Genomic DNA, 27986 nt, shown 5'->3' with positions numbered 1-27986 from the left:
TTTCCTGTCCTAGAAAAGCCTTGATGGCTCTTGGGGTGGGTTCAGCCATCAGGAAGGATGGCCCCACTCTATTCTCTTCCGGATCGTTCTGCAACCTAACTTCTTCCTTTCTCTCTTGCTCCACTGACATCATCTGTTCCCAGGCTGCTTCCCTCTGATCCTTACCTCTTGCCCTCCCTACTGCCTCCTCCACAAGCCAAATCTTGCCACAGCACACACTTCAACACCACAGTCTGGGAGGGAGGCAAGTGCTAAGGATAAAAATCAGACTTGTGGAAGGGACTTCTTTCATAAAGAAATGCAACTTTATTGTTTTCAAGTACATACATACTGCCTCAAACTAATGTCTTACAAAAGGTCACCAAGTAAAGGTCTTGCAGATGCTTCTTTAACAAACACAGCAGATGATAATTAGCCCATGCATTCACTATTTCTAAATGGATATTCCTAAAGTGTCCAAAAAGTACTGTTTTAGGAGACTACATGTGCCACCCCTAGCGATATTGTTTATGCTCTTAATTTGCTAAACAAATGCCATTTTATTCATTGTGCAAGATAAACCTTTGTCCATGGTCAATAAATCTCAAATTCATCAGGCCCAAATTAATATGGTTTCCTGTTTCGTTTTCTAAGCCCCAGGCAATGACTCGTTATTTCAAGGTACTTCGGATAAAGTAAAATTCCAGTGTATTGAAGTAATAGCCCTTGGGAGGTTTTTTGCGGGCCTGATGTTTATCTGTTGTGCTTCCTTCCTGTCTGCCTTAGGTCTTCCATTTTCCTTAGGTGTGTCTCTCACACTCTTGGTTCACCTAGGTGTCTCTCTACAGGATATTCCCAATGCCTTCTAATCTAAGCCAGGCTTAGAGAATGGGCAGTGCTGCCAATAGAGCAGAGTGCAGGTGGGGAGGAGGTTGAGGAGGAAAAGCATCTTCCTGTAGGGACCTGAAACCACCTCCCTGTCTCAAGGGAAAGTGGGCACAATGATCATAGTGTGAAGGGCGTGTGCCTGGGCGGGACAGCCCTGCGGTCTGAGAGACCAAGGCAGGACTCCTAATGCTTTCTCTCGTGTTGTCCAGAGGTTCTAACCACGTCCACGACCTAAGCTCATTCTGTGTGTCCCTGGAAGACAGGATGTTTCTGGAAACTTCTCCACCTCAATTCCAGCTCATGGCCTGGGACCTTCTTTTCCAGGGCTGGCTTGACAGTGCCTGGGAGTGGTGCAGGTTCATCGGGGTGGGCATGATGGGGAATGGCAGCTCCCCCTCTCAGCACCATGTGGAACTTCTGAGGACTTGGCATTCTAAAGGCCAGGGTATTACCAAGGATGCTGACAGAGAGAACTGGAGTTTCTGTGACACCTGGGCCTTGGGGACCACCAGACCACAAAGCAAGTGTCTGTGGGGAGTGCCACAGGCACCTTGAGAGTGCAGCCTCAGTGAAACTCCCCAGACTGCTTTCTGGGTCCTGCCTCTGCCTCTGCGACCCTGGAATTTGGTCTGCTGGCGGGCTACTCTAAAGGGCAGGACTCAGAGCTGGGGCCGGGACGTCCACGTCAGAGGTCCCGTCATCGACCCCTCTCCCTTCCTGCCCACCTCCTGCACCATACCCAACCCTCCCACCTGTCTGAGCAGCTCTCCTCTAGCGTTTCCTGAATGGCCTTGGCTGGCAGACAGGCCAGCTTCTCCAACCTGTTCCCTTTCTGGCCTCAGGTCCTAGCACTCACCAGGTGGATTCCAGGTCTGAAGGGGAAGCAGGGGTCAGAGTTGAGCAGGAAGCAAATAGGGGTAAAGGTGGGAAGTAGGATGAGGCTGGGGAGATAAAGGGACCTTGGTGATCGGTGACAGCTCCCCTCCCCCGGTTTAGACAGACCCCTGCCTTTCGGTGTCAATCTGTTCTTGTGGGAGGTGGGGGTGAAGGGGCAGGGACTGCGGAGGGTTGGGGTACCCCTCAGTTCCTTGGATAAGAAAGACAGCATGTGGAATGAAGCAGGATCTGGGGAGGGGAGCCTGACATGTAGTGTCTAAGCTGCTTGCTCCTAGTTAGGCCTCTGGGGCAATCATCCCAAGCTAAGTTACCCTCTCCCCCAACTTGGCCTGCTGAATTGCCTCATTGTCTAGCCCTCCCCCCCAAATATACCCCAGTGTTTTCCACCCCTACCCAATGCCATCCTGGTGACACCTCCAGGGCCCCCCATCTTCTCTGTGCCTGCTCCTTCTTTCCGACCGGCTCAGTAGTAGGTCTCCTTCTCCACCCAGCCTGTTAGAGAGATGAGGGGTGGGGTTGCATCATGAGCTTAAAAAGAGGCAAGAGATAAGTGTCCTAGGGGCTTGGGTGGCCAAGGCCAGGTGGCACAGAAGCCTGGAGGGAGGGGAAAACAGCTGTGGAAGGTGGAGAGGGAGAAGGGGACTCCAGTGAGTGGGGCCGTGGGTTAGGGGGAAGGAGAGGCCTGCTCTTAGCACAGGGGCCGGTGGGCCCAGACTGGGATGGGGGTGAAAATAGAAATGCCAACAGGGACTGTTCAAGTAATAAGTGAGTTCCTTAAGGGCAGCTGTCCATGGCTGCTGTGCAGAAATGGGGCCTGGGGTCAACAGCACCTGTGATTTTTCAGGAGAAGTCAGAAATTCAGGTTTTATGTGAAAGCCCCTAAGTTTTAGACATTAGGCCAATTGAAAAACAAACAAACAAAAAACACCCGCCCCATACAGGGCAGCCAAACCAAACAATATCCACGGACCATATTTGGCTTGTAGGCCATCCATTTTCGACCTCCACTAAGTGACCAAAAATGCTTGTTGGGGGAAAAAAAAAACACTTGGTTGATGCCTGGGACTTGGGAGGCCTGGGCTGTAGGGCCAGTTCTGCGGCTCCTCTGTTTTTGACCCTGAACGAATCAATTCACCTCTGCCCCTCTCTTTGTCTGTAAAATGTGGAGGTGGGACTAGATGGCCTCGGAGGGCCCTTCTAGTTCCGATGTTCTGTGATTCCAGGTGGAAGGTGGAGGGCCTCAGAGACCAGTTAGGTGGGACCGGAATCTGAGAGGATGAGGTTCCGCGGAGTCAGGGCTCCAAGGTCCAGGGAGCCCAGGATGGAGGGCCCGGAGGGAAAGGCGCAAAGATCCGTAATGGGGATGGAGTCCGCGTTCAGAGCCCTGGAGGGTAGGTAGCCGACAGTGGGGGGTTGCACTTTGCGGGGTCGGGGTGAGGCACGGGGGTGCTTACCACCGGGATATCGCCGCAGGATCAGCTTTCGGACCTCATCGTAGATGAAGATAAGGAGACTGTAGGGGAAGGCGCAGAACCACCAGGTGACCCTGAAGGAAACAGAAGTGTCAGGAGCATCAGAAGTTGCTTCCGAGGTTCCAGAACTTGGCTCCTAGCAGGGGGGCCCTTCCGAGGGGACACTCACTTGAGCGGGTACATTCGGAGAGCCACGCCCATGCCCGGGCAGTAAGACAGAAAGGCCGCCAGTGCTGTCTCCTCCAGGAGCCCAAAAATCAGAATCTTGTTTCTGGAAAGGCAAAGAAAGGAGGGTAAATAGGGTTTGAGCGGAGGGCGAGAAGAGGGGGCAGAGATCTAGGGTGACCCCTGGTGGTGGAAGGGAGAGAGGCGGGAAGAAATGCCGAGGAAAGGCTACAAACGATGTCCTCCTTCTTCAAACGCCCTCTTCTGCTGCTGCTGCTGCCAAGTCGCTTCAATCGTGTCCGACTCTGTGCGACCCCATAGACGGCAGCCAACCAGGCTCCCCCGTCCCTGGGATTCTCCAGGCAAGAACAGTGGAGTGGGTTGCCATTTCCTTCTCCAAGGCATGAAAGTGAAAAGTGAAAGGGAAGTCGCTCAGTCGTGCCCGACTCTTAGCGACACCATGGACTGCAGCCTACCAGGCTCCTCCGTCCATGGGATTTTCCTGGCAAGAGTACTGTGTAACCAAACAAAGATTGTCTTTATTTTTTCTTCTTACTGGTTTCACCACCGATTGTTGTCTATAACACATACTTTCATTCATTGAAGAAATGTTTCCTATGTGTTGGGTGATACACAGCCCTGTGCTGGAGAAGCTTCCTTCTGGAGAATGGGGGCCTGCCCTCAGGCATCTTATAATCTTGTTAGTGCTCCAGGCACATGGCCTTTGAAAGTGTCGTCTCCCCAGCAAGATGCTTTGGAAACCCCTTCAGGACCCATGGGTGTCTTATACCTTCTCAGTGTCTTCTGCAGCCCCTGGTAGCTGCTGGTCGTAGATACTCAATGAAGAATGGTTATGTTCCCTGCTTGCTGCGCCCTGCACAGTAAGGACTCTCTACTCCTTGTTCTCTCCTCCCTGCCTTGTCCCCATTAGTGATTTTAGCTCAGTGGAATCTCTTTCTCTTGGGCTACCTTTCTTTATCTAACAGACACTTCCCCTTCTTCTCCCTGGGATCTTAATGCTCTTAACTTCACCAGAGTTTTGGCATCTTTTTTTTTCTTCTTCTTCTTAAAGTAAGAAATTGTGACAAAACTCACGGGGATTGTGCCCATTGCTTGCAGTAATAGAAAAGAAAGAAAATGGGGGTGATACCTTCAGTACTGATCACCATCCAGGCTGGAATTGCAGAGGAAATCACTGAGTGCCCCCCGGATTCCAGGCTTTGGGATGGATGAGCCACTCAGTGTAACAGCTGCGAGCTCAGCCATTCCCCGCTGGGTGACCTCAGGCATGTCAGAGGATGTATGTGAATCACTTAGCACAGTGACTGGCACCTGTAACTCACACTAGTAGAAGGCCCGGAACTTGACTCCGAGTAACTCTCTGCCCTGCAAGAATAACACCACCATCACAAGGCAAGTGCTACGAACTGGAGCCACCTGCCAAGTGGAGGGGAACACAGGAGATCCTGTATTTAGGGCTGGCCCAAGGGTGAGGATGGGTGAGGATTAGAGTATAAGATGGAAGGAATGGAGGAAGGGACAGAAGAGGTATGGGGAGAAGATGAAAAGGAAGATGGAAGACCATTGTGAAGGAGATTTTAGAAGCAAATTGAAACTCATCAGAAACGGTCATAGCCCTCCTTCCTCTTCTCTCATCTATTTCCAACAATGCTACAGATATACAGCTGGGCAACTGCTGTCTGAGACTCCAGCAGATCTGGGCCTGTATGGGTGGGTGAGTGTGTGCTCTGCCCGGTGGGTGGGGCCAACAGGTGGTGGGCGGCGCTCACTTCATTCCCTGCTGGAAAACTGAGTTGCGGCGGGTCTTGCAGATGATGAGGTCAGCCCATTGCACGACCACAATGCTGGCAAAGAAAGCTGTGTGGCATGTGAACTCCACCACCTTCCGCTGTTCATAGGTCTGCGGGGGGCAGGCAGAGAGAGGTGAGAGAGTGAGAGGAAAGGGGAGGACCAGAGTTCATTATGCTCCAGGGCGGATGTTAAACACTGGGCACCTGCACCATCCTTAGCCTCCAATCCCACCAGCCCCCACTGACCACTCCTTTCAGGCGTTCAGCCCCACCCTATGCACATGCATCCGCACTTACGCGGCCCACTCACCCACTCCTGTCCGTAGCTGTCCTCCAAGTCATTCATGGACCGGTCATCCCAGTCTAGGCGGATTCCCAGAAGCCGCGAAGGTAGAAAACCATTCTCTGCCAGGATCACAAAGTAGGTGAAGAAGCCACCCAGAGCCTGGATCATCCCTGTAGGTGGGCAAAGGACAAAGGGCAGGGCCTGGGTCAGAGCAGGTAGCAGGGTGGAGCCAGCCCCTCTGGGCCAGAGATGGACATCGCTGACCCTTGGGGAGGCGGCCCTTGTTCTGGAATTTTGCAGGGGAATCATCCCTTCAAAAGCCAGGAAAGGCATCCTCTTGGGGTTCCCTCCTGAACCCAGGGTCTGGCCGCACCGATCTGTCCATAGGCCATGCTGATGAGCCTCTCGTTCACCAGCTTGTCCGTCTGCGGGTTTCGTGGCTGCCGCTTCATGATGTCACTCTCAGCTGCCTCATAGGCCAAGGAGATGGCAGGGACCTGTGCAAGGGGGCCGTGGGTGGTGGGGAGGGCATTTGAAGGGAGAGGGTGGGAGCAGAGGACAACCAGCAGTGAAGAATCTTCGACACAATTCAAACACTTAGTAAGTTCCCCAAACCCGCTCATCCTCCAGGCCTGTGCTTCTCTTCTCTGCAACCCTCCCAGCCTCCTTGGGTGCCCCTGCTGCACCTCTTCTTCCCTCTGCTGCCTATCCCTACCCACTGCAGCCCACGACTGCCTTGCCCCACCACCTCCTTCAACCCCTGGCCTCACCATATCAGTGCCCAGGTCAATGCAGAGGATGGTCACGGTGCCCAGAGGCAGGGGGATGTTGGCGATGATGAACAGCAGGAAAGGGGTGATCTCGGGGATGTTACTGGTCAGGGTGTAGGCGATGGATTTCTTCAGGTTGTCAAAGATCAGGCGGCCTGTGGGGAGGTCCTGAGGGCATCAGGGAGGCTGGAGGGACCCTGCCCACCCCTGGCTCCTGCAAGCATGGCTGCCCATCTTCCCAGTAGGGGGAGATTTTGTATTGGAGCTAAATCAGAAGGTGGATGCCTGAAACCCTGAGTTGAGTCTGTAATTGAGGTAAAAGGCAGGGAAGCAGCTGTGCCAGCTCGGAATCCGGGGTGCCACCCCAGCCCGTGCAGTCCCTCACCCTCCTCCACGCCAGTGACGATGGAGGCAAAGTTGTCATCCAGCAGGATCATGTCGGCGGCCTGCTTAGAAACGTCGGAGCCGGCGATGCCCATGGCGATGCCAATGTCCGCCTTCTTTAGCGCCGGGGAGTCATTCACCCCATCCCCCGTCACCGCCACAATGGCTCCCTGGGGAGAGGGTACAGCCAGAGCTGGGGGTGCAGCCCCTGCACACGCCTGGCCCTGGCCCTGGCCCCTGCCCCCCACACCCACCTGCCTCTGGCAGCCCTCCACGATGATGAGCTTCTGCTGAGGAGACGTCCGGGCAAAGACGATCTCCGTGTGATTCTTGAGGATCTCGTCCAGCTGCTCCGACGTCATATCTTTCAGGTCAGAGCCGTGCACCACACACGCCTTGGCTTCTCTGGAGGCAGGGGCAGAGCCCACTGATTCCCTGGAGCCTGAGAGCACCCCCTGCCCCTCCTCGCTGCTGCAGGGACTCCCCCACAGCTTCAGTCCCCCTCTCCTTCTGCAGCTCAGTGCCCTGCCTTTCCCACTTCTCTCTTAGAGGGGATGGCACTCAGTCCTCCCCGTGTGGCGTCACCGTGGTCATCTGCACGTGTGCTAGGCCACGTGCTGGTTACACGTATCTCGCTCCCATAGCAACCTGGCAGCGCAGAGACACCCTCATCTTGAGGAAATGGAGGCTCAGGAAGGGAAAGTGATGTCTTCATGGTTACACAGCACAGCCTGGTCACCCACTCAGGACCAGGGAACCAGAAGTTAGGGAGAGCCCGGGATGCTCGAGCGTCCTGTGGGAGAGGCTGAGTTGATGGCGAGGGGTCCTGCGGAGCCTCACCTGGGGTTGACTTGGCTAACAGGAATGTTGAGCCGGGCGGCAATGTCCTCCACTGTCTCGTTGCCTTCTGAGATGATGCCCACGCCTTTGGCAATGGCCTTGGCTGTGATGGGGTGGTCACCGGTCACCATGATCACCTGGCAGGAAGAAGAAAAGAGAGAAGGAAAGAAGCATTCCGTTCTTTTCTCCTTTTATTCCTTCCCCAAAGTCTTCCAACTAAACAGTGGGGCTGGAAGTGGGACCAGTGGATAGTGGGTAGTGGGGCTGGAAGTGGGCCCAGCCAAAATGACTGAACTGTGTGTGTTTGGGAGGGAGGGTGAGAGGGAGAGATGGCAGGTTGTGTTCAGGAGATACACAGAACATTTGCCTAAATGCAGGAAAGCCTCTCTAATAGCGTAACGAGGTTAATGCGGGTTCCCTGTAAGAGGAGCCTCTAGGATTGTTTAGGAGTTTGGATTCCATGGGATACAAGATTGTCAGAGTTGGAAAGACTTAACAGCTCCTTCATCTCACTGATGAGGAACTAAAGGCTTCGGCCGTCTGTTTTAGCCCCTTCGGTTGCAGCCCCTTCATTGCTGCATCCCAGGAGCCAGGACGGACATGGCTTTCTTACTGCTCAATGTGGTGGCTGCTGGCATCCCGACTGGACTGGGCAGGGATGGGAGGGGACACCTCCTCTGGCTCTCTCTCTACCTTCCGTCTCATGCTCCTCTGCCTCTGCCATCCCTTCACCACGGGGTTCCCCGCCTCAACAGCAACGATGTTCATTGCTGCTGTTGCAGAATGGATGCAGTTGGATGAGGTGGGTGGTTAGCATCTGAGAGGCTGGATAAGAGGCTTTTATAAGCGTCAGAGCTGGCTTAGGACAGCATTTGCATGTGGGGGTTTTTGGAGTGAAACCCACAGATCTGAGAAGGAAGCCTCTTTAGGCCCCACTGCCTTCTCTTCCACCCCCAAAGGCCATACGGGCCTCCCAACTGAAAGACAGAAGCATCTTTGCAGTCCTCATCCTTCTTCACCTCCTGAGGAGTTTGGCCCTGTCCACCACCCTCTCCCTGAAGCCCTGTCCTCCCTTGGTAGGCATATTCCTGCTTTCCCAGAAACATCTCTCCTGAGCATCTTACAGACCCTTCCAATGTCAGGGCAAGTAGAACTAGTGATCTATTCCCACCACCCTCACTGAGCCTCCCTCTCTGCTCCACACCTGAGATTCTGTCCCTCTGTTCATCCAGTCCCTCTGTCTTCTAGATCTTCCTTGCCTCTCGATTTGAGTTTGCCCACCAAGTTCTCAAAACATCTGTCAAGTGTTAACTCCTCCACTCCCTTTGTCGCTGCCCTCATTTGGGTCATTTCCTTGCCTGTGCTACTGTGTCACCTTCTTACACTGTCTCTCTGACTCGAGTTAACTCTTCTCCAAGTGCAGCCCCTCCTCCATGTAGGTCTAGCCTCCTAAGAGCTAGCTCTGTCCTGTGATACCTGTGACTCCCAGTGGCTCGCGGGATAAAGCCCAAGACTGGCATTTAAGCAAAGTCCTTCCAACTGGCCCTGGCCTTGGCTCCAGTCTCCATCCCAGCCACTCTGCAGCCACCTCCCAGTGCCACCCCCATGTGCCCTGAACAGCTCAACCACGACAGGGTACACGCTGTTCTCTGCTCCTGCCTTCCACTCCCTCCCTCCTTTCCAAATGCTCTTCACCCTTCGAAGACCAGATCGAATATCATGCCCTCTGTAAAACTGTCCAGTTCTCCAAGGTGGACTTAATTGCTCACTGCTGCTCTGAGTTTCCTGGACGTGCCTTCCCAGGCCTGGCGACAGTTCTGATCATGGCAACAGGCTGCCAGGTGACAAGGGGAGCATGGGCTTTCCGGATGAGCTGGCCAGGCTTCCTCTAGCCAATCTCCCTCTTAATAGCAGTTTTATTTTGGGAAAGCTACTTACCATTCTGAGCCTCAGCTTGTTTTATTTTTAAATGGGAGTAGTGATGCCTACCTTACAGACAAAGAGTGGTGGCAGGGTTCAGAAATCACATATATGTACATATATACACACAAGTGCTTGAGTGTGATGGTTAAAAAATAGCAGATGCCTTGGTTCAAATCCCAGCTCTACCACTTACTAACTCTGAGGCCTTGGGCGTGTTACTCTAAGCCTCAGCTTCCCTTCTGTAAAAAAAGGGAAAATAGTAGTGCCTACTTATAGGGTTGTAGTGAAGATCAAATGAGATCATGCGGATTTGGTGCTTAGAATAGTACCTGATACATATTCTGGTGGTGGTTGCTGTTTAGTTGCTCAGTTGTATTCAACTCTTTGCGACCCCATGGACTATAGCCCACCAGGCTCCTCTGTCCATGGGTTTCTCCAGGCAAGAATACTGGAGCGGCTTGCCATTTCCTACTCCAGGGATCTTCTCGACCCAAGGGTCAAACCCACGTCTCTTGAGTCTCCTGCTTCGGCAGGCAGATTATTTACCACTGGCGCCAATATAAAGCCTCACAAAACAATGGACTCTTTTTATTATTAGAGTATCTGCCCCTTAGCAGGTGCGCAAAGACCCTAGCTGTTGAAATTGCTCTGTGATTAATTTTAAGGCATCTTTCCCCCAGAGGGATCATGAACTCTGGAGGCCAGGCACTGTATCTTATTTGTTTTTGTATCCCCAGTGCCCGGTTCAGCCCTCAATAGACAGACTGAGTTGAACTGCTTTGGGAGTAGGTGAGATGTTGAAAAAGGAAGAACAAACGATGGCCTCAGAACTGGCAACTGGACAGGCTAAGAGTGGTAAAGAGCTATATCTTGGAAACAAGAAAGTAACCAAGATGGAAAGGACTTTTGTTTGTTTGTTGAACACCAGCACCTTGAACAGTGCCTGGTACATACTTGGTAAACAATAAAACATTTGTTGAATGAAGCACACACGTAGCACAGAAGAGGGAGTAGTTGTTGAGAAGGTCTAATCTCATCCCAAACAGCTAGAGAGAAGGAGTGGGCAGTGCCTGGGAAGGGGAAAACAACTAGATCTCCAAGACAGGGGTGCCTGATCAGCTTGAAATCAGAGTGGAAGGAGCTGTGCCCTGGAGAGAGAGAGGATGGGCATGGAAGACTGGTTACTCTGAGCAGAAGGACCAGAGTGAGAGTCTAAGGCAGGGCTGAAACTTTCCTTGCAGATGGATAGCTTCTCCTCTTGGTCAGTGGGAAGGAGGCCACCCGTGGTCGTGTCTCCCCAGGGAAGCAGCCCTCACATCCCCTGGACCTTTGGTGTTTGGGAAGAGGGACGAAGTGAGGCCGGTACCTTGATGCCTGCACTCCGGCACTTGCCCACAGCATCAGGAACGGCAGCCCGTGGAGGGTCAATCATGGACATGAGCCCCACGAAGCAGAGCTTCTCTGTGGGAAAGTTCAGCTCATCCGTGTCAAATTTGAAGCCCCGAGGAAACTTTGCAGAGGGCAGATTCAGTTGACAGAAGCCTGAAGAGGGCAGATGGGAGGAGTGAGAGCAGGCTGGTGGTCACTTGGGTGTCCCCCTGCGCCCCTCATCCCAGGGAGGCCTTCCTGAGCCCTGCTCCCTGCTTCTGTCCCCTCACCCAGGACGCGCTCCCCGAGCCCTCCCAGCTCCAGGTAGGCATTCTGGAAGGCATCTTGCATCTCCTTGTCCAGAGGGATCTCCTTGCCCTGCACCAGGATGGAGGAGCAACGGTCCAGGATGCGCTCAGGGGCCCCCTTCATCACCAGCACATGGCTCTGGGGGCTGTCTTCTCGCTCGTGGATGGACAGCTGGAGAGAGGACAGGCAGTTACAGAGGGGGCCAGACTTGTCTCAGAAGCTCCAGCGCCCAGCACGGGGCCTGGCAAAGAGCAGAGGATGGTAAGATTCCCTTAATAAAATAATCCCTGAGCTATTGACCACTAGCAACATAGCGAGAGTCTCTGTGTGTGGATGGGTGTTTGGACCTCATAGTCATAACCCTGCAACCTGCCGGTCACTTTCCCATATGACATTTATTCACTCAGCAGATATTTACTCTGATCACTTAGGACAGGCCCTGGGCTACGGGCGACGTGGCTCCGTCATCAGCATGCCCCATCACCATACTGGGTTCAGGGGGCTTTACCCATATGGCTTTTTAGATTTTATTTATTTATTTATTGGCTGCGCTGGGTCTTCGTTGCTGCATGAGCTCTTTCTCCAGTTGCGGTGAGCAAGGTCTATTCTCTAGTTGCAATGTGTGGGCTTCTCATTGCCGTGGCTTCTCCCATGGAGCATGGGCTCTAAAGCACACGGGCTTCAATAGTTTGCAGCTCTTGGGCTTTAGAGGACGGGCTCAGTAGTTACGGTGCCTGGGCTTAGTTGCCTTGAGGCAAGCGGGATCTTCCGGACCAGGGATTGAACCCGTGTTCCCTGAATTGGCAGGCAGATTTTTAACCATTGGACCACCAAGGAAGCCCCACCCCTATGGTTCTGAGGCTGCTGTCCTGGCATTTAACAGGGACAGGCTGGGGGATACCCTAAGGATATTTCCAAAGTATGATTCAACTGAATGGAATGGAACTGTTAGGGGACTGGAGCCAGAGGATGTGGAGAAGAGTTGAGAGGGTGGCAGCTTATAGAAACAAGAAACAAAGATTTGGGAGCTGGGGACAGGAGTTGGTTGCAACCAGACGTCTGGTCATCCATGCTGCCAGGGGGATGAGGCAGGGGTGAGAGGAGCTGATGCTCAGAGGGCCTCTCTCTGCCTGAGGATTCCCCCTTGACTTTGTGTGCCCCTCACTCCCATCCCTTCCTCTCCTCCTGACCCGGCATCCAAACCCCACCTGGTACTTATTGGTTGAGTTGAAAGGGATCTCTGCCACCTTGGGGTTTCTATCCCTCATCTTCCTCACGGAGCCGCAGGACAGCTCAATGCACTTGAGGAGAGCTGACTCGGAGGCATCACCTGCTGTGTCCCGCTGCCAACAAGCAGAATTCAGTGTCACAGTGGAGGACCAAGCACACCATCCTCTGGGCAGCCACAAGGTGTGAAAGGGGAAGCTGTGTGTCAGGAAAGGGGGTAGACTGCGAGGACCCCCCACCTTACCTTAGACACAGAGATGTTTTCCTGCCCTGCCTTGAACACAGCACGGTTGCAGAGACCAGCAATCCGGGATAGGGCAGTCCATGTCGGGGATCGTTTGTCAAAAGTGGCCCCTGGGAGGAAAGGAGGGAGAAGAAGGAGGTTGGCTCCACTTTAGAGCCCTTATCTCATCCCACCCGCCCTGCCAACCCCGGTGCTCTGAACATTCCCCCCCGCTCGGGTAAAGCGCCCAGTCACCAGACTGATCTTCCGTGGTGTCGGCCTCATGGATCTGATTGTCGAACCACATGTGGGCGACGGTCATGCGGTTCTGGGTGAGGGTTCCAGTCTTGTCGGAGCAGATGGTGGAGGTGGAGCCCAGAGTCTCCACCGCCTCCAGGTTCTTCACCAGGCAGTTCTTCCGAGCCATGCGCTTGGCTGTCAGGGTCAGACACACCTGGTAGAGAGAGTGGGCAGTAAAAAGGGCTCCACCTGGAGCTGGAGATGACCTTGTTCTTACCCCAGACCATGGCTCTGTCCCTCCTCTCTTGATCCTACTCCATGAACATGGAGAGGGACCTAGGTGTAAGTCGTGAATGTGTGCCACTTTAGACATGTTGAGCTGAGATCATGAGTGTATATTTAGGTGAAATGTCCAGTAAGGAGTTGCAGGTGTTTGGCCAGAGCAGGGTGTAGGTATGTGCGTGTCATCAAAATGGAACAGGCACCAGGGACTGGGAGGAGAAGAGCTCACTCGGGTGCATTAGGAGATGAACAGAGCACTGAGGCCTGACGACCAGTGAGGGGTGGGGAGAAGGAGACGCTGCAGGGAACAGGGGAGAGGAGAACCGGGGCAGCAACCTGTCGCAGCCCTCAGCAAAGGAGAGAATGCTAGGGACGTGGACAGCAGTATCCATTTCAGCAGCACAGTGAAGGATGGGAGCTGAGGAAAGGTCACTGGATTTGCTAGTCACTCACTGGTGACCTTTGAGAGAGGCTTGACAGGAGGGTTGGCCAGGACGAGCTCCAGATGGCAGTGGAGAGATGACTAACGAGGGTTGTGAGGAATGGTGACTAGCAAGAGCCCTGGGAGCAAAACTGAGTGCTAAGACACAGCCCAACCTGAGACTTTTCTTACTCAAACTCTGAGCCAGGCACTAAAGCGGACTTTTTCAGACCCACATTCTAAGCCATGTAGTAATGAGAAATCGAATGTGTGATTTTAGAGGCTAAATTGTGAAAAAACTGCAGAAAAGCTATAAGCCTCTCTTGCTTTTGAGGCAGGGGAGCAGAGCCCTCCCCGGGTAGCCCCTCAACCTGACCCACTCACGGTGACAGTGGCCAGCAGGCCCTCGGGCACGTTGGCCACAATGATGCCGATAAGGAAGATGACCGCCTCCAGCCAGCTGTAGCCCAGGATGAGGGACAGTACGAAGAAGGAGACCCCCAGGAACACGGCCACCCCTGTGATCAGCTGAATGAAGTGCTCAATCTCCATGGCTATGGGCGTCCGCCCGACCTCCAGGCCTGAGGCCAGAGTGGCTATACGGCCCATCACCGTCCGGTCACCTGTGGCAATCACGATGCCCCTGGCAGTGCCTGCAACACAGGAAGGGATACCAGGTCGGGTACCTTGGGGATCCTAGGAACTGAAGTCCCTTCCTGCTTCCTGGGAAAGGAAAGCCAGCACAGCGTGCATAAGCCAAGGACTCCCATCCTGGAGGGTGCCTCCAGAAGACTACCTCCCTTGGCTTCCTCTCCCAGGACAGATGGCCAATCCCAGAACTCAGTGCAACAGCATGTTATTCTCTCTTATACTTGGACCTGGGGCGGGGGTAGGGGGCAAATCCTTGCAAATAAACTCAAAGTTCACATTGAGGAGATTCAGTGAATGAAATAAAAGTATTGCCTGTGGTTATTTCAGTAAAATCAATCTCATCTCTTAGATCTTGTGTGTGCTTAGTCATGTCTGACTCTTTGTGACTCCATGGACTGTCACCTGCCAGGCTTCTCTGTCCATAGGATTTCCCAGGAAAGAATACCGGAGTGAGTTGCCATTTCCTTCTCTAGGGGATCTTCCTGACCCAAGGATCAAACCCACATCTCTTGCGTCTGTTGCATTGGCAGGTAGGTTCTTTACCACCGCGCCACCCTGGAAGCCCTAATCTCACACTTGTTATCATTTAAAAATATAACAATATTTTTGAACACAATATATTGTGTTCGTAAGTAAATTTGTAAGTAAAGCACTTATGGATTTTCCATGTAGGCATAAGTTTTTGTTTCTCGACACTAGGTACAAATCTCTCTAGAAGAAGCTAGGCAACCACTAGCTCTTAGGTAGACATTCCAGGGGTACTCAGGGGAGGAAGTGCACTGTTGTGGAAAGAGCATGCATCGGAACCCGCCAAACCTGGGTTTGCATCCTTGTGTGAATTCCTTCCTACTGATTTTAATAATGAAATGAGACAGTGCTGTGATATACCTAAAGCAACATCTGGCACATAGTAGGCCCTCCAAAAACATTAGTTCCATTCATTTCCTCTCCTCTCTCCAAAGTCAGTTCAGGGTAATCAGTGGCATGTTTTACGAGGCATTTTTACCAATTGTGGGAAATGCAGAGCAACTTTCAGAATCTCAGGACATTAAAACTTTAGGAAACAATGTGTGGTGATATTTTTTGCTGTGAATCCAACTTGCTGAAGGAAGGGAAAAGCCCAGAGAAACAGAACACACTGCAGAGAAATGAGATACAAGAAGGGAGAGGTGTGTGTGGAGGGGGGAAGGGGGAGGCGGCAGATACAAGGCCCGTTTGACCCACTTTCTGAGGCTCATTGTCTAGTCAGACACTTCCTCCCACCAGCTCAACTCAGACCCCGACACCACTCACAACCACAGAGGGTAGGGTTTCGGGTGGGCCTGGACTCCAGCCACTCGGCGGTGACAGCTCTGGGGCCTCTTCCTGGCCTTTGGTTATCTCTAGAAGCCAGAGCTGAGGGCCCACCGGGCAGCCTGTGCATGACCAACAGTTCCTTTGGTGAAGCCCAGGCCTGCAGGCGGCCTGAGGAAAGGCCCGAGTGTTCACCTGGACTGGATGCTTTCTTACCCCTTCCCCAGTCTGGGTCCTGGTCAAACAAGAGTCAAGAGGTGAAGCAACTAGCCCTAGAACCAGGAGTGAAGGGGGCCATCAGTCAAACCAGAGACTTCTAGGAGTTGAGGCTGGTTTGGGGGATGTGTGTGTGTGTGTGCGTGCATATAGTGGTCTTGGCTCATATCTGAAGGCTTAGGAACCCGCTCTGTCCTGGGGTGGACAGAACAGAGCTCTTACTGTGGGGAGGTAGCTATTCCATGGGGTCACACTGCTGGAGAGATTATTCCTGTAATACTCAGGGCTCCAGACCCTTTGATTCCCTTCTCCCTAGCCAGGCTCTTGACAAGCAAGCATGGCCACAGCCCCATGGGCCTGCCTGGGGACCCACGATTCAGGCTCCTCCCACAGCTGCTGCTGGAAGCAGGGGCTCCCCACCAGGCTGGTCTCTCACCTTCCACACAGTTGGTAGAGAAGAAACAGATATTGCGGGTCTCCAGGGGATTCTCGTGGGTGAACTCGGGGGAGCGGGTCTGGGGTTCTGACTCGCCTGTCAGGGAGGAGTTGTCCACCTGAGGAGAAAGGCAGTGTGGGGGTCATCAGATAGGCAGACACGCTCGTGCGCACACAACTGTGTCCTGACTCCAGCCACACTCAGTCACCATGACACTGGAGACAGAATTACACTTGCTCTCATCACATATTTATAGTGTTACTCAGCTATTGTCCCTGCTCTGGTTTGGAATCTGGGCTCATCGACTTCTTCTGTGACCTTGAGCTGGTTACTTAACCAATAGTGCTTCTGATTTACTCTTCTTTAAATGGAAATGGAAGCAGAATGTCTGCACTGCATACCTACAGGGGCGCCACTAACTCTGTAGTCTGTGAAAATGGCACTGTCTATGGTTGTGTGGGGAATGACTATGTGACCACGCACAACATCCCTGGGTGATTACACCACTCTGCCAGAGTTAAATTAGATAGCCTGTGTGAATGTCTATAAAGCATCTGACACATACTCAATAAATTGTTGCTATGAAGTGGATATCAAAGAAACTCAAAGAAACACCCAGGGTGCAGAGCATTCACGGCACACAGATACAAGCAAACAACGTGCAAGCTCTAGTATAGGACAAGGTGGGGCTGGGCACTGTGGGAGCAGGTGTTGACACCTGGACCCGAGTCTCCCAAACTTTAAGCCTCTAGCTGGCCCCTCGCAGCCTTAGACAGCTTGCTTTTTAGACTCCGCCAGTAGCTCTGACACGGCGCCCTCACCTTGCAGCCATGAGAAGAGATGATCCGGAGGTCAGCGGGCACGCGGTCCCCACCCTTCACCTCCACCAGGTCGCCCACCACCACCTCCTCCGCGTTGATCTGCATCTTCTCTCCTTCTCGCACCACAAGGGCTTGCTGCGGGGAAGTTGTGCTCATCTCTACCCCGACCTTCCTCTTGCACCCGTCTCCCCCCTCACCTCCAACCCCATCAAGGAGAAGGACAAACCCGGCACCCTTAGAAACAAGATAGGTCCCAGTGTGGAGAACTGGAGGGTCTTTTCTGCCCAAGCCTCCTTCTCTGAGCACAAGGAGTTGAGAAGAGCTAAGCCAGACTCTTCCAGAAACCTAACGCCCCAGCCCACAGCCCAGCCCCCAGCCATCTACCTGAGGCACCATGTTCTTGAAGGAATCCATGATCTTGGAGCTCTTGGCCTCCTGGTAGTAGGAGAAGCAGCCAGTGACGATGACCACAGCTGCCAGCACCACGCCCAGATAAAGCTGGTAAGGACAAAGGCTTTGAGGGACCTGACTTTTCCCAGCCCTAGAGGGACAGCTGCCACTCAGGGTGAGAGTTTAGTGGCCCCTTTGTTTGTGTCTGAAAGTGAGAGTAGTGGAAGAAAGTGTGGAAGAAAGTCCCCTCCCACCCCACCCCCCAACCTGCTAATCCCCAGCCACCTAAGACCATCCCCTCCCACCCCACCCCCCAACCTGCTAATCCCCAGCCGCCTAAGACCAGAGGGGATGGGGAAATCGTAGGGAGTCCCCAGGACTAGGGCTTCTTGAGTGGGGAAAGACCTGGGGGTGGAGACAAGTCCACTTAAGTGTGAAGGAACAAGGAGAGGCTGTCTCCACCATGAGTATGTGTGTTGGAGGGGGTGTTTCTAGATGTGTATAGAAGGCTTCCTGGTGGCTGAAATGGTAAAGAGTCCACCTGGAGGTCAGGAGACCTGGGTTTGATCTCTGGGCAGGAAGGTCCCCTGGAGGAGGTCCCAGTAACCCACTCGAGTATTTTTTCCTGGAGAATCCCATGGACAGAGGAGCCTGGCAGGCTACAGTCCATGGGGTCACAGAGTCAGACCTGACTGAGCAATTAACACTTTCACTTTCAGAAGCCTCACCCCCTTTTCTGTCCAAAGAGCTGAAGGGCTGTGGGATTGTACAAGAGGTCTTGCTCCCTGCCTCTCCCCGACCCACTGTACTGAAGATTTAGGGCTACAGGACAGAGTCATTGGCTGGTTCAGAGGTCAGGTGTGCTGGCTTACATTGTCATTGGACGGTTCATCCTCCATGGCAGCCTGGATGCCAAAGGCCAGGAAGCAGAGGATGGCCCCAATCCACAGTAGGATGGAGAAGCCCCCGAAAAGCTGACGACAGAACTTGACCCACTCAGGGGTGGTCGGGGGTGGGGTGAGGGCATTGGGTCCATCCCGAGCCAGAATGTCCTGGGCCCGCTGGTTGGTGAGGCCCTGAGGGAGGTGAAGAGAGGTGAGGGAGCTGATCTCACATCCAGAACCAACCTGGCCCTTCACCATTTCCCGCCAGGAACCTCACAGGGGCATAATGTCCAGGTGGAGGGAAAAATCCCACCTGGTTGGAAGGGGTGGGGGTCATCAGGAGAGGCCACATGGAGGAGGTGGCATTTGCAATGGGTGTTGGAGGTTTTGAAAGCTGAGGATATGGGCTGTGGCTCCCCCAACTCTGGTCAACCTTGGGTTGAGACACATTTTGGTTAGGGCCCCAGTAATCTCCTCTGGAGGCAGCCTGGATAAGGCTCTCTGAAAAGACATCTTACTTGGCCCCGTCCCCCCACCCTGCCTCATCTCTCTCGTCCTTCAGATTCTCCCCTTCACCAAGGATTCAAGAAGGTCCTACATTATTGACCATCAATGTCACACAGCCTTGGTCTCCACTCATCACTTTCCCCAGAAAGCTTCACCTCGCCCTTTATCCTGAGCCCAAGGCTGGCCCAGACATCCCTCTCTGGTCCCCTTGTATCCCAGGCATGATTCTAGGGCTGCACTCACCACAAGGCACTGGACTGCTAGATTTTGAGCTCCTTGAAGGCAGAAGCCATTTCTTAACTATTTTTCTATCTGTCCTCTTGTTTATTCAATAAATGTGTACTGAGCGCCTACACGTCAGGCAATCGAGTCAGAGCTAGGCTCCAGGGATGGACAAGAGCCACAAGTCCCTGCCCTGTGAAGCTGATGATCTCATGAGGGGATACACGATAAACAGACATTACCGCCTGATAGTGAAACATGTTATTTTAAAAAATAAGGTAAGGTCAAGGATGGGGGCATAGAATTTTCAAAAAGGCAGTCAGGGAAGGCCTACATTTTTGATGAATGACTTATTACTTTTCAAAATGATGGGCTTGGTAATGTGACGTGTCACCAACTATTGACGTAATCAAGGGAAGTTACTCTCCCCAAGTGTCCTTGCTTTAATGAACAGGGCTCCACACCTGGCTTGTTGTAAGACTCAGGAAAGTGGCTAATCTTACCCCAGTGCTACGTGCATAGTGGGCGCCCAGGGCTTTACTGTGACAGCAGTCCTGGGTTCCCTCACTACTACAGGTATGTCGGTTCCATGAGAGGTGTCACTGAGCTGCTGCCCGGAGGCCCTCTGGGGCCTTGGGGTGTAAGGAGCCCTGGCTTCCAGGCAGCCAGGGAAGGAGCTATAGACTAAGAAGCAGATGATCTGCACCCTAGTTTTGGCTCTGCCACCAACTAGTCCCTCATCTCTGGCCTTGGGTTTCCTTAACCATAAAGAGGGTTGGATTTGAATTTTAAAGCTCCTTTTTCCCTCAGGCTCTCTCAGGGAAAAGCTTCTCTCACCTCTTTGGTGCTTCCCTAGACACCCCTTCACTGACCTTGGACAGATCCACTTGGTACTTGCGGCCCAGCTCATCCAAGGACAGCTTGTGGTCATCCTGGGGAAGGGAAAGCAAGTTGCTTTGGGGAAGAAAGCTGAGCATGTCTAGAATGCATCTGAGGGCACTCAGAGCACAGCAGGGGAGCAAGGAGCATGAGAGGCTGGGCACGGGCATCCAGGAGTGCACGGGCTGCATGGGAGACTTTCCCACGTGGGAGACCCAGCGTAGGAGATTTTCCCATGGCCTGCAGGGCAGGCTGGGGCTCACCATGGCCACTTCCTTCTTCAGCTCATCCAGCTCCTTCTCTTTCTGTTTCTTCTTGCCGCCCCCATTTTCCGCAGTGGTGGCTGCAGGCGAGTACTCGCGGCCGGCCTGCAGGAGGAAGGGAGGACCTAGGGAGTCAGGGAGGCTGGAGCTTCTATTCCGACTGAAGGACTGGGAGCCCAGGCACTGGGAGTGGAGGCCAGTGGATTCAAAGTCAGTGGTCATCCCAGGGGAGGAGAGGGGATGCAGGGTGTCAGGGACCCCAGGCCCTCTGTTTTCAAACTGTTGGCAGAGTCCTGGGGCTCTGTGTTTGAACTTTAGGAAAGGCCGAGGGGCTCAGGACTCAGGAGCCCACCTTTAGCTGTTTAGTAGCTGGGCTTCTGCTAAGATTTTGTTTGTTGAAAGAACCCTTAAAGTAAAATAAACAAAAAGCTAAAAACCACCATCTTACACTGTTTGGAGTTCTGGAAGGGACTGGCTGGGAGAGTTCATCCAGTGGGTAGAAGCACCCTGTGGGAATGTCTTTGTCTCAGCGTGTGACTGCTTGACTCAGAGGGGAGAAGAGAGAGTTAGGAATTTGGGGGGGTAGGAGTCTTTGGGGAGTCAGGGATCAGGGCAGAGAAGTGTCTAGAGGAGGGGGGAGCCCTAGTGTCTGGTGGTGGAGTGTGGAAATGATGGGCAGGGCTCACAGACTGAGAAATCAGTAGCTGGAGGGTCAGTGCCTCCAGGAAACGGGCACTCAGAGTGTCCTGTTGGGCAGGCCTGCCTGTGACGGGGTAAAAGGCGATTTACAGGACACGAAGCCTCAAAGCACAACTGGGTGAGGAGAGGACGGGGCCCTATTTGTCTAAATAGAGAAGAGATCATCTCTGAGGATAAATCTGAAACTGAGGATGCATGGGACTCCTAGGGCCAGACATTCCTGGGTCCTCTGGTGAAATCAGGTGGACATTCTAACTGGAGTTTCCCAAGGTCACCATTTCCCCCTCCTCTTACGGGTCAGTGGGCTCCTCATCGCCCCCAGGCTTCCGGGGTCTCACAGGGGACTTTGTGGGGAGAGGGTGAGGAAGCTTTCCTTCCAAGGTGTCTTGGGCGATAGGACAGGAAGGGCTGAGGAGGCCTGGCGTGGCGTGGCCAGTGCCTGCTCGCTCCCTCTTCCCCAGGCTCCTTTCCCAACTCCTTCAGGCCGTGGCGTCCTTGTCGCCAAGGCACTGCTCAGTTGCTGTCCTGTGCCTCTACTTCTCCTGAATCCCAAGTGCCAGGCCAAGGCTTCAGGGATTAGTGTTTCTATAGAAACACTCCTATCTTTCCCATAAAGAGAGGATACCTGGGTGGGATTTACATCAAAGGCTTTGTCCCCCCACCCCCACCCCCACTTTTTTTTTCAGGATAATGCTTAAAAAAAAAAAAGACCTTTTCTTTTAGAGGAGTTTTAGGTTGACAGCAAAGCTGAGCAGAAATTACAGGTTCCCATATATCTCCTGCCCCCACGGGCATGGCCTCCCCTACCATCAACATCTGGCACCGGCGATACATTGTTACAATGGATGAACCTACATGGATATATCATTATCACTCAAAGTCCATAGTTTACATTAGGGCTCATTCTGTGGGTTTGGATGAATGTGTAGTGACATATGGGCTTCCCTGGTGGCTCAGAAGGCAAAGGATCCACCTGCAATTCTTTATCATGGAACCTGGCATTGATCCTTGGGTTGGGAAGATCCCCTGGAGAAGGGAAAGGCTACCCACTCCAGTATTTTTGCCTGGAGAATTCCATGGACAGAGGAGTCTGGTGGGCTACAGTCTATAGGATCACAAAGAGTCAGACACAACTGAGCAACTAACACTTTCATTATAATGACATATATCCACTATTATAGTATATAGAGTAGTTTTACTGCCCTAGAAATCCATTGTGCTCAAGGATAATACAATTTTTTCCCATCAAAGAGGAGCAATCCAAGGAATGTGACAGCTGCCCTGATCACAAGAGATCATGCATCTAGCACCTAGATTCTAGCACTAGAAGAAATAGAAGTCTGACCAGTGAAATCAGGAACTGGGGTGGGGGCAGTGCAGTGAGAGGTGGACACTGTTATCACCTAGATAATGCCTAATGATCTATTTAGAAGGATGTGAGCTCTCCTCGGCTGTGTTGCTCAGAAATGCTCTTCTCAGCAAAGATGACCGGTAAATCCTGCATTTGTTTTCATGTGAAGCATCTATGAATCAGGGCTACTTTTGGCGTCCTGAAGGCTCTCTTCCTGGGGAGACTGAAGCAGCTCAACAGAAGGTGTGGGGAAGGGTTGTGAGTGGTACCTCTCCTTTCCCCAGTGACTTAGGGGGACTCATTGAATTGAATGTTTTGAAAAGTCCTAGATTCACCAATCTAATTCTTTGGATCCTGTCCTTGGTGGGACAGGGCTGAGAATGGTTGAAAAGCATTGAAGAGCCAAGAGGCAAGAGACAAGGCTAAACAAGCTTCTCTGTGACCCTCCACAGCTCCTAGGGTAGGATGAGGCCTGAGCATGCACAGAGGATTAGGCTACGACTGAGGGCCAAGGAGTAGAGCCCAGAGAATTTCTGCATACTTAGATATGAAATAAAGTTTGTGAAAATTGGAATCATAGGTATGGCTTTAAAAATTTGCCAGCCCACATATGCATGTCTGGCATGTACAGATGATGGCTGAGCAGCAACCCCCAAGTGCCCACCCTGCTCTCTTGCAGGCAGTCACAGAGCTGGGGACACACTGCCCTGTCCCCTCTCCCATCCTGGCAGAGATCTCAGGCTCTGCAGCCAGGAGCCTGCGGAGATCTGGGGCCAGCGGGCTGCTCAGGCAAGAAAGAAAGAGAGGAAGCAAGGACCACCCCCCCTTTCTCCCTCCCTCATCCACAAGTCCACAAGTCCCCCTCTCTGGACCTTGAATGCTGAAGGAGAACAGAGAGTTCTTTCTGAGAGAGCCCAGGGCCAGGACACAGTGGGGGCAGCTGGAAATCAGCCATCGCTCCCCCCACCGCTGCCCTTCGGTGGCAGCTGGAGCAGGCTCCCTCCCCACCCGGCTGTCCCTCCCCCCAGCTCCCACGCTGCCCTTCGAAGCCACAGGGGGAGGCCACAGGGGGAGGTGGTGACAGTGAGCTCTTGCTCTGCAGGGAGCAGGGGATGTGGATGGGGGTGCCTTCCCTCTTTGGGGGTCTCAAGGCTGGTTGAACTCTAAGCTGCAAGCCCTAAGGGGCCCCAGCCTCAGTCTGAACAGAACCAGACCTACTCCCTGGCTTGCTACTGGGGGTGGATGGGAGGGAATTCGTGGGCACTGGGGGAAAAGCGCAGGCCCCTGAAGAAGTCAAGGTCAAATCGCTTCTCAAGCAGGACTTGTTGAGCTGGGTCTACCCTGTGCTAAGGCAGAGGAGGGGAGAGGTCAGCGGTCCTGTGCCTCAGCTGGGGACTCCCGCTCCCTGCGGGGAACAAAAGACGTCAAGGTGCAGCTGAGAGTCCCCAGACAGTGTATCTTCCCACGGCTGTGAGCTCTTCCTCTGTGAAGCCCACACATCAGAGACAGCTCTTCACAGACCCTCACGTGCCCCCACATGCTGACATCTATGCCCACTCATGTCGAAGGCCTGCACATTTGCAAAATTGTCTCCTGAGACACAAACACAGGTGCTCACCCAGGAATATCTGTATCAACCGCAGTCTATGGAGAATGCATGAGTCACCAACACACACACACACACACACACACACACACACACCCCAGTTCTATTTATAGCTCCCACCCCAGCTCAGGAACCCTGGTGTCCAAGCTCAGAGTTTTCCCAGCTGCTAAACTTAGTGCGAAACCACGTCCTTGCCTGACCCTCCCAGCCCCAGAGATGCCCCCACAGTTCCCCCTGGCACCCTCTTTCCTCAGCACCCTCCCATCCCTGTTGTTCCCCAGACCCTTTCCCTCTCTGCTGTCTTTGGCCAACATTCCACAAAAGGAAAACCGCTAGGCGCAGGATGTAAAGGGACTGGATCCTTTTCTCCATATGGAAATTTCATTTCCAAGAATTCAAAGCCCTGGCCCTGCCCCCCTCTGCCCTGGTGGTTGTTAATCTTCCCCTTGGCATACTCAGTGCTGCAGAATGCCACAGGCTGGGGTGGACTGAGGGGGGTGCCGGCAGCTCTCACCAGCCTCTGGGAAAGTCCTCGAAGTATGTGGCTTGGAGCTGGAGGACAATGCTGCCTGCGACGCGCAGGGGTGCTGGACAGGGGGACTCAGGGCACATTTGCTTTCCTCCACGCACTCCTCCCAGCTGTCCTGGGAGCTCAGGGCCCCTGGAGCTGGTGTGCACAACTGCTTGGTGACTCAGGAGTGGACGGCCCCTGTCCCTCTCTCCCACCTCACCTTGGACCCCCATCCCCCAGGCTGAGACTCCTAGAGGAACAGATAGTTTCAGCGGGGGGCGAAGGTGGGGAGCATTGACAGTGGCACAGATCCCTGCAGCTGGGAGGCCAGAGGGTGATGATGGGGATGTGGTGGGGAGGCGCAGGGACAGAGATGGGGCGGGGAGGCGGCAGCGCTGGAGGAGATGCGGGGCTGGGCTGGGGGCTGCTGCCGCGGAGGAGGAGGAGAGCACAGCGGGTGGTGAACGCTGCGGGTCTGTGCACACAGCCTAGCTGGAAGGCTCTTCGTTCTCCCACTGCTCCTCCCTCCACATCCCATCCTGACCTCGTCCTTTCCCGCCAGCCTCCCTCACATTCAGAGAGCCCTACGGCTCCCTCCAGAGTGACCCCTGCTCTTTGGAGATACTCACCCCACGGCCCATCTTGGGGCAGAGTGGCTGAGGGACCTAGACGGGAGAGGTCGCCAGGAGGAACCCAAGCCCAGATCACCAGTCTGGGGCAGTGGCCAGAGACCCCGGCAGACAGAACGAGACAGTGAGCAACAGGGTAGCTTTAAATAGGTCCCTCTCCCCCTCTCCCCCGCCTTCCACTTCTCGGGAAAGAAACGTTTGTTGAAACAGGATCTCTGAGGACTCCTCCCCTCCCGCCCCTTAAGCAACTGGCCCGTGGAAGGTCCATTTGTCCCGCTGGGTGCTCCCCCTGGGTTCCCCTCACCCTCCGAGGCCTGGCACCACCGCCGAGAGCAGCGGGGCGGCGGGGGAGGGGGGGGGAGGGGGGAGGGGGGAGGCTGTGCCCCGTGGGGAACGCGCCCCTCAGGACGGGTGCCGGGGACCAGTCCTCTCAGCCTGGTAGAGGCCGGAGCCCATGAAGTGCGACATCTTCCTCTCGATTTCCTGATGGGGAAACTGAGGCCCAGGGAGACTGACAGTTTGAGCTGATGAAACAGAATCAGAACCCAGGTCTCCCGAGTCTGTATCTAACCTCTCAGAGTAAGAAACGCAGACTTTTTCCTGCACTGTTAGGTGGTGGGGTGGCTGAAGCCAGGGGAAGGTAGCGTTGGAGCCCCAGGCCGGCCCTTAGATACGAGAGTCAGAGACAGTGTCAGGAGCAGCATGGAGTCTGCTTGGAGACAGAGGGCAGGGAGTCTCCCCAAGCCCTCCAGATGCACCTTTCCAAAGTTTGAGCATCAGAACTCGCAGGATCTGGGAGGCGGCTGGTGGAAGGGCAGGCTGGGCCTCCTGGACAGACCAGTAGGCCTTCCAGAGAAGATCTCTTTCTGGGTTTCCTTCACCCTGGTTATAGATGGGACACATTATTCGCTTAGTCGCTAACCAAGAGCTCTGGGCTGAAGCTATGCCTGGGGTTGTTGGGTACCTGAGGAGAAGCCCATAGAGAGGCAAATGGGGAGATTCAAAGAGGTATGTGGAGGTCAGCATGCTAACAAGTACCAGACTTGTGAACTAGAAAGGAGGGCAGCTGCTTCCTTATTGCGGGGCGGGTGGAGGGGAAAGGAAGGAGAGTCTGCAGCAGGCAGGATGGCGGGTAGCACACAGGGACCTCTCTGCAGGGAAGCCTGGGAGAAACTGAGGCAGTGCCTGGGGAGGGGGGAGGGCTCTGGTTGCTGACACCAGCCAGAAACAGGGGTAGGGGAGGTGACCAAGACAGGACGCCGTGGTGTCGCTGCTCATCTGTCAAAAGAGCCAAAGAACTGGGGGCCAAAGGAGGAAAGGGAAACCGGAAGGGGCACAGAAAGAAAAAAAGTCCTGCCTTCACGTGGAGGCTGCCAGAGGACAGGGTTCTCCCGGTGGAGGGAAGCCAGTGCGCTGGGGTCAGGTCTGAGCCCTGGCGAATAAGCGTCAAAGGAAGTTAGGAGAGAAGGGCGGGAGTGGGGCCCTCCAGCCCGATGCCTGAGGTGTCTGCTGGCGGGACTGGTCCTTGCTGGCCCCAGAGGGAACGCCCCACAGAGGGATTATCGACCTCTCCTCCAGCAAGTCCACTCTCAGAGCACAGGGTTCATGTTTGAATTCCCCAAATAACTGACCCCCTCCGGGCCAGCGGTTGGGATTTTCCATTACAGGGATCCGGTAGGTCATGCCCAGCATCTGCCCTCCTTCTCTTCCTGGGTTACAGCAGGAAGGGTGAGTGGAAGGGGGCAACTCCCTTCTCTGCACCGGCCCCTCCACCGACCTTGACTTTGGACCTGGGGAGATCAGGTAGTGGGAGGAAACAACAAGGAGAAAACAGATCCAAGTTCAAGCCTCGGTGTGTAGAGAGGAGAGTGAGAGAAGTAATTGAAGATGCAGCAAGAAGGCTCATGGTTAGACAACAGGAGGGACTGCCTGAAGAAGTCGATGAAAGAGAGACCCACAGGTGGGGGGCAGCCTTGCCCTGGGTGGACAAGAGATGACTTGGGATTTAGGAAGCAGCTACTCATCGGTTCCTGGGTCAGAGTGCCCCGGTTATCTTCTGCAGGACACAAGGTGAGACAGGCCATGCCGGCTTCCAGCACTAGCTTCTCAGGGTTTTCACACCCCATCCTCATCCCTGCTGGCGCCTCCCAGTACTGCCCAGTCCTTCCAAGGTCCTGGTCTCTGTAGCCAGGCCCAACACCGGAAGGGGCTATGCCCTTCCTCTCTGCCCACACAAACCTGGTGAAGGGGGGAGGGTCCCTGCCTAGCCCTGCAGTTGGATGAGTCTGTAGCTGCTAGTGGTAAAGAATGCAGCAGACCTAAGAGACGTAGGTTGGATCCTTGGGTGGGGAAGATCCCCTGGAGGAGGGCATGGCCACCCACTCCAGCGTTCTTGCCTGGCGAATCCATGGACAGAGGAGCCTTGCAGGCTACAGTCCACGGGGTCGCGCAGAGTCAGACACGACTGAAGCGACTTAGCGCGTGCATACACACACACGCAGTCCTAAGGGCGCTGCTACATGCGTATCTGGGACTCAGACAAAGCAAAGGAGCACAGGGCCCAGGGCCCGTCCCTCACCTGTGTAGGGTGTCCCTGGCCTCCCTCCCTGCCCAGGACAGTGTGGAGGCTCTGGGAGGTCACCCCTTCCTCCTCCTCCTCTGCAGACCTCCGACTCCAGGACATCAACCAGAATAGACGCCACCTGGTCTTTTGATCTGGGGTGCCTGGTTGGGCTCCTGCTTCCTTTGAACACAGCCAGTGGTGCCAGCATGGACCAATGCCCTTGGGGTAAGAAGAGGGAAGCAGAGAGCAAGAAAGACTTGAAGGTAGGAGGTGGGAAGTCCAGGGGGAATGGGCTGGGGGCTGGATCTGAGAGAAAGTCTTAAATCAGAAAGCAGACCCATGAAGGAGAGGCTGTGTGGTCCTGAATCAAGTGTTCTGTTGGTATGGGAGGGTCTGGGTGGAGGTGTGTGCGTGAGAGCGAGACAGGAGACAGGCAGAGGAGGGTATATTCTTGCGTGGGTGCAGACGTGTGCTAGTCCGTGACGGAGGGCTGCTGTGTGTGGGGAAAAGCCTGTGGGAAGGAGCCGAGTGAACTCCTGAGGAGAGGGTGTCGTCAGTGTGGCAACACCCCGTCCCCGGT

General features: G+C 54.1%; 1 protein-coding gene across 1 annotated transcript; it reads right to left on the bottom strand.

Moving 5' to 3' along the window:
* Window positions 1–283: 283 nt before the first annotated feature.
* Window positions 284–25135, bottom strand: ATP1A2 (ATPase Na+/K+ transporting subunit alpha 2). Its single transcript, XM_086393561.1, has 23 exons — window positions 24844–25135; window positions 20048–20152; window positions 19778–19837; window positions 18165–18368; window positions 17287–17400; window positions 16903–17037; window positions 16082–16199; window positions 13870–14138; window positions 12798–12996; window positions 12564–12673; window positions 12301–12435; window positions 11074–11263; window positions 10782–10957; window positions 7493–7629; window positions 6907–7057; window positions 6654–6822; window positions 6269–6423; window positions 5872–5995; window positions 5523–5668; window positions 5192–5322; window positions 3406–3507; window positions 3219–3310; window positions 284–2256 (listed from the first exon to the last, which is right to left on the bottom strand). Exons 1-23 carry the CDS (start codon window positions 24853–24855, stop codon window positions 2228–2230), a joined length of 3063 nt encoding a protein of 1020 aa, XP_086249687.1. The 5' UTR covers window positions 24856–25135; the 3' UTR covers window positions 284–2227.
* Between the last annotated feature and the right edge of the window lie 2851 nt (window positions 25136–27986).

The sequence above is a fragment of the Bos grunniens genome, chromosome 3 (assembly GCF_055505025.1).
Source record: "Bos grunniens cultivar Pamir isolate PY7600 chromosome 3, Bosgru_T2T1.0, whole genome shotgun sequence".
NCBI lineage: Eukaryota > Metazoa > Chordata > Mammalia > Artiodactyla > Bovidae > Bos > Bos grunniens.
The sequence above is the reverse complement of the archived record's forward strand: the minus strand, read 5'-3'. Positions and strand labels throughout refer to the sequence as shown.

Coding starts and splice junctions, on each gene's coding strand:
- ATP1A2 (XM_086393561.1), bottom strand. Junction 16,200..16,902: donor TCTCTTCTCATGGCTGCAAG/GTGAGGGCGCCG, acceptor CTTTCTCCTCAG/GTGGACAACTCCTCCCTGAC. Junction 12,436..12,563: donor AAAACATCTCTGTGTCTAAG/GTAAGGTGGGGG, acceptor GCTTGTTGGCAG/CGGGACACAGCAGGTGATGC.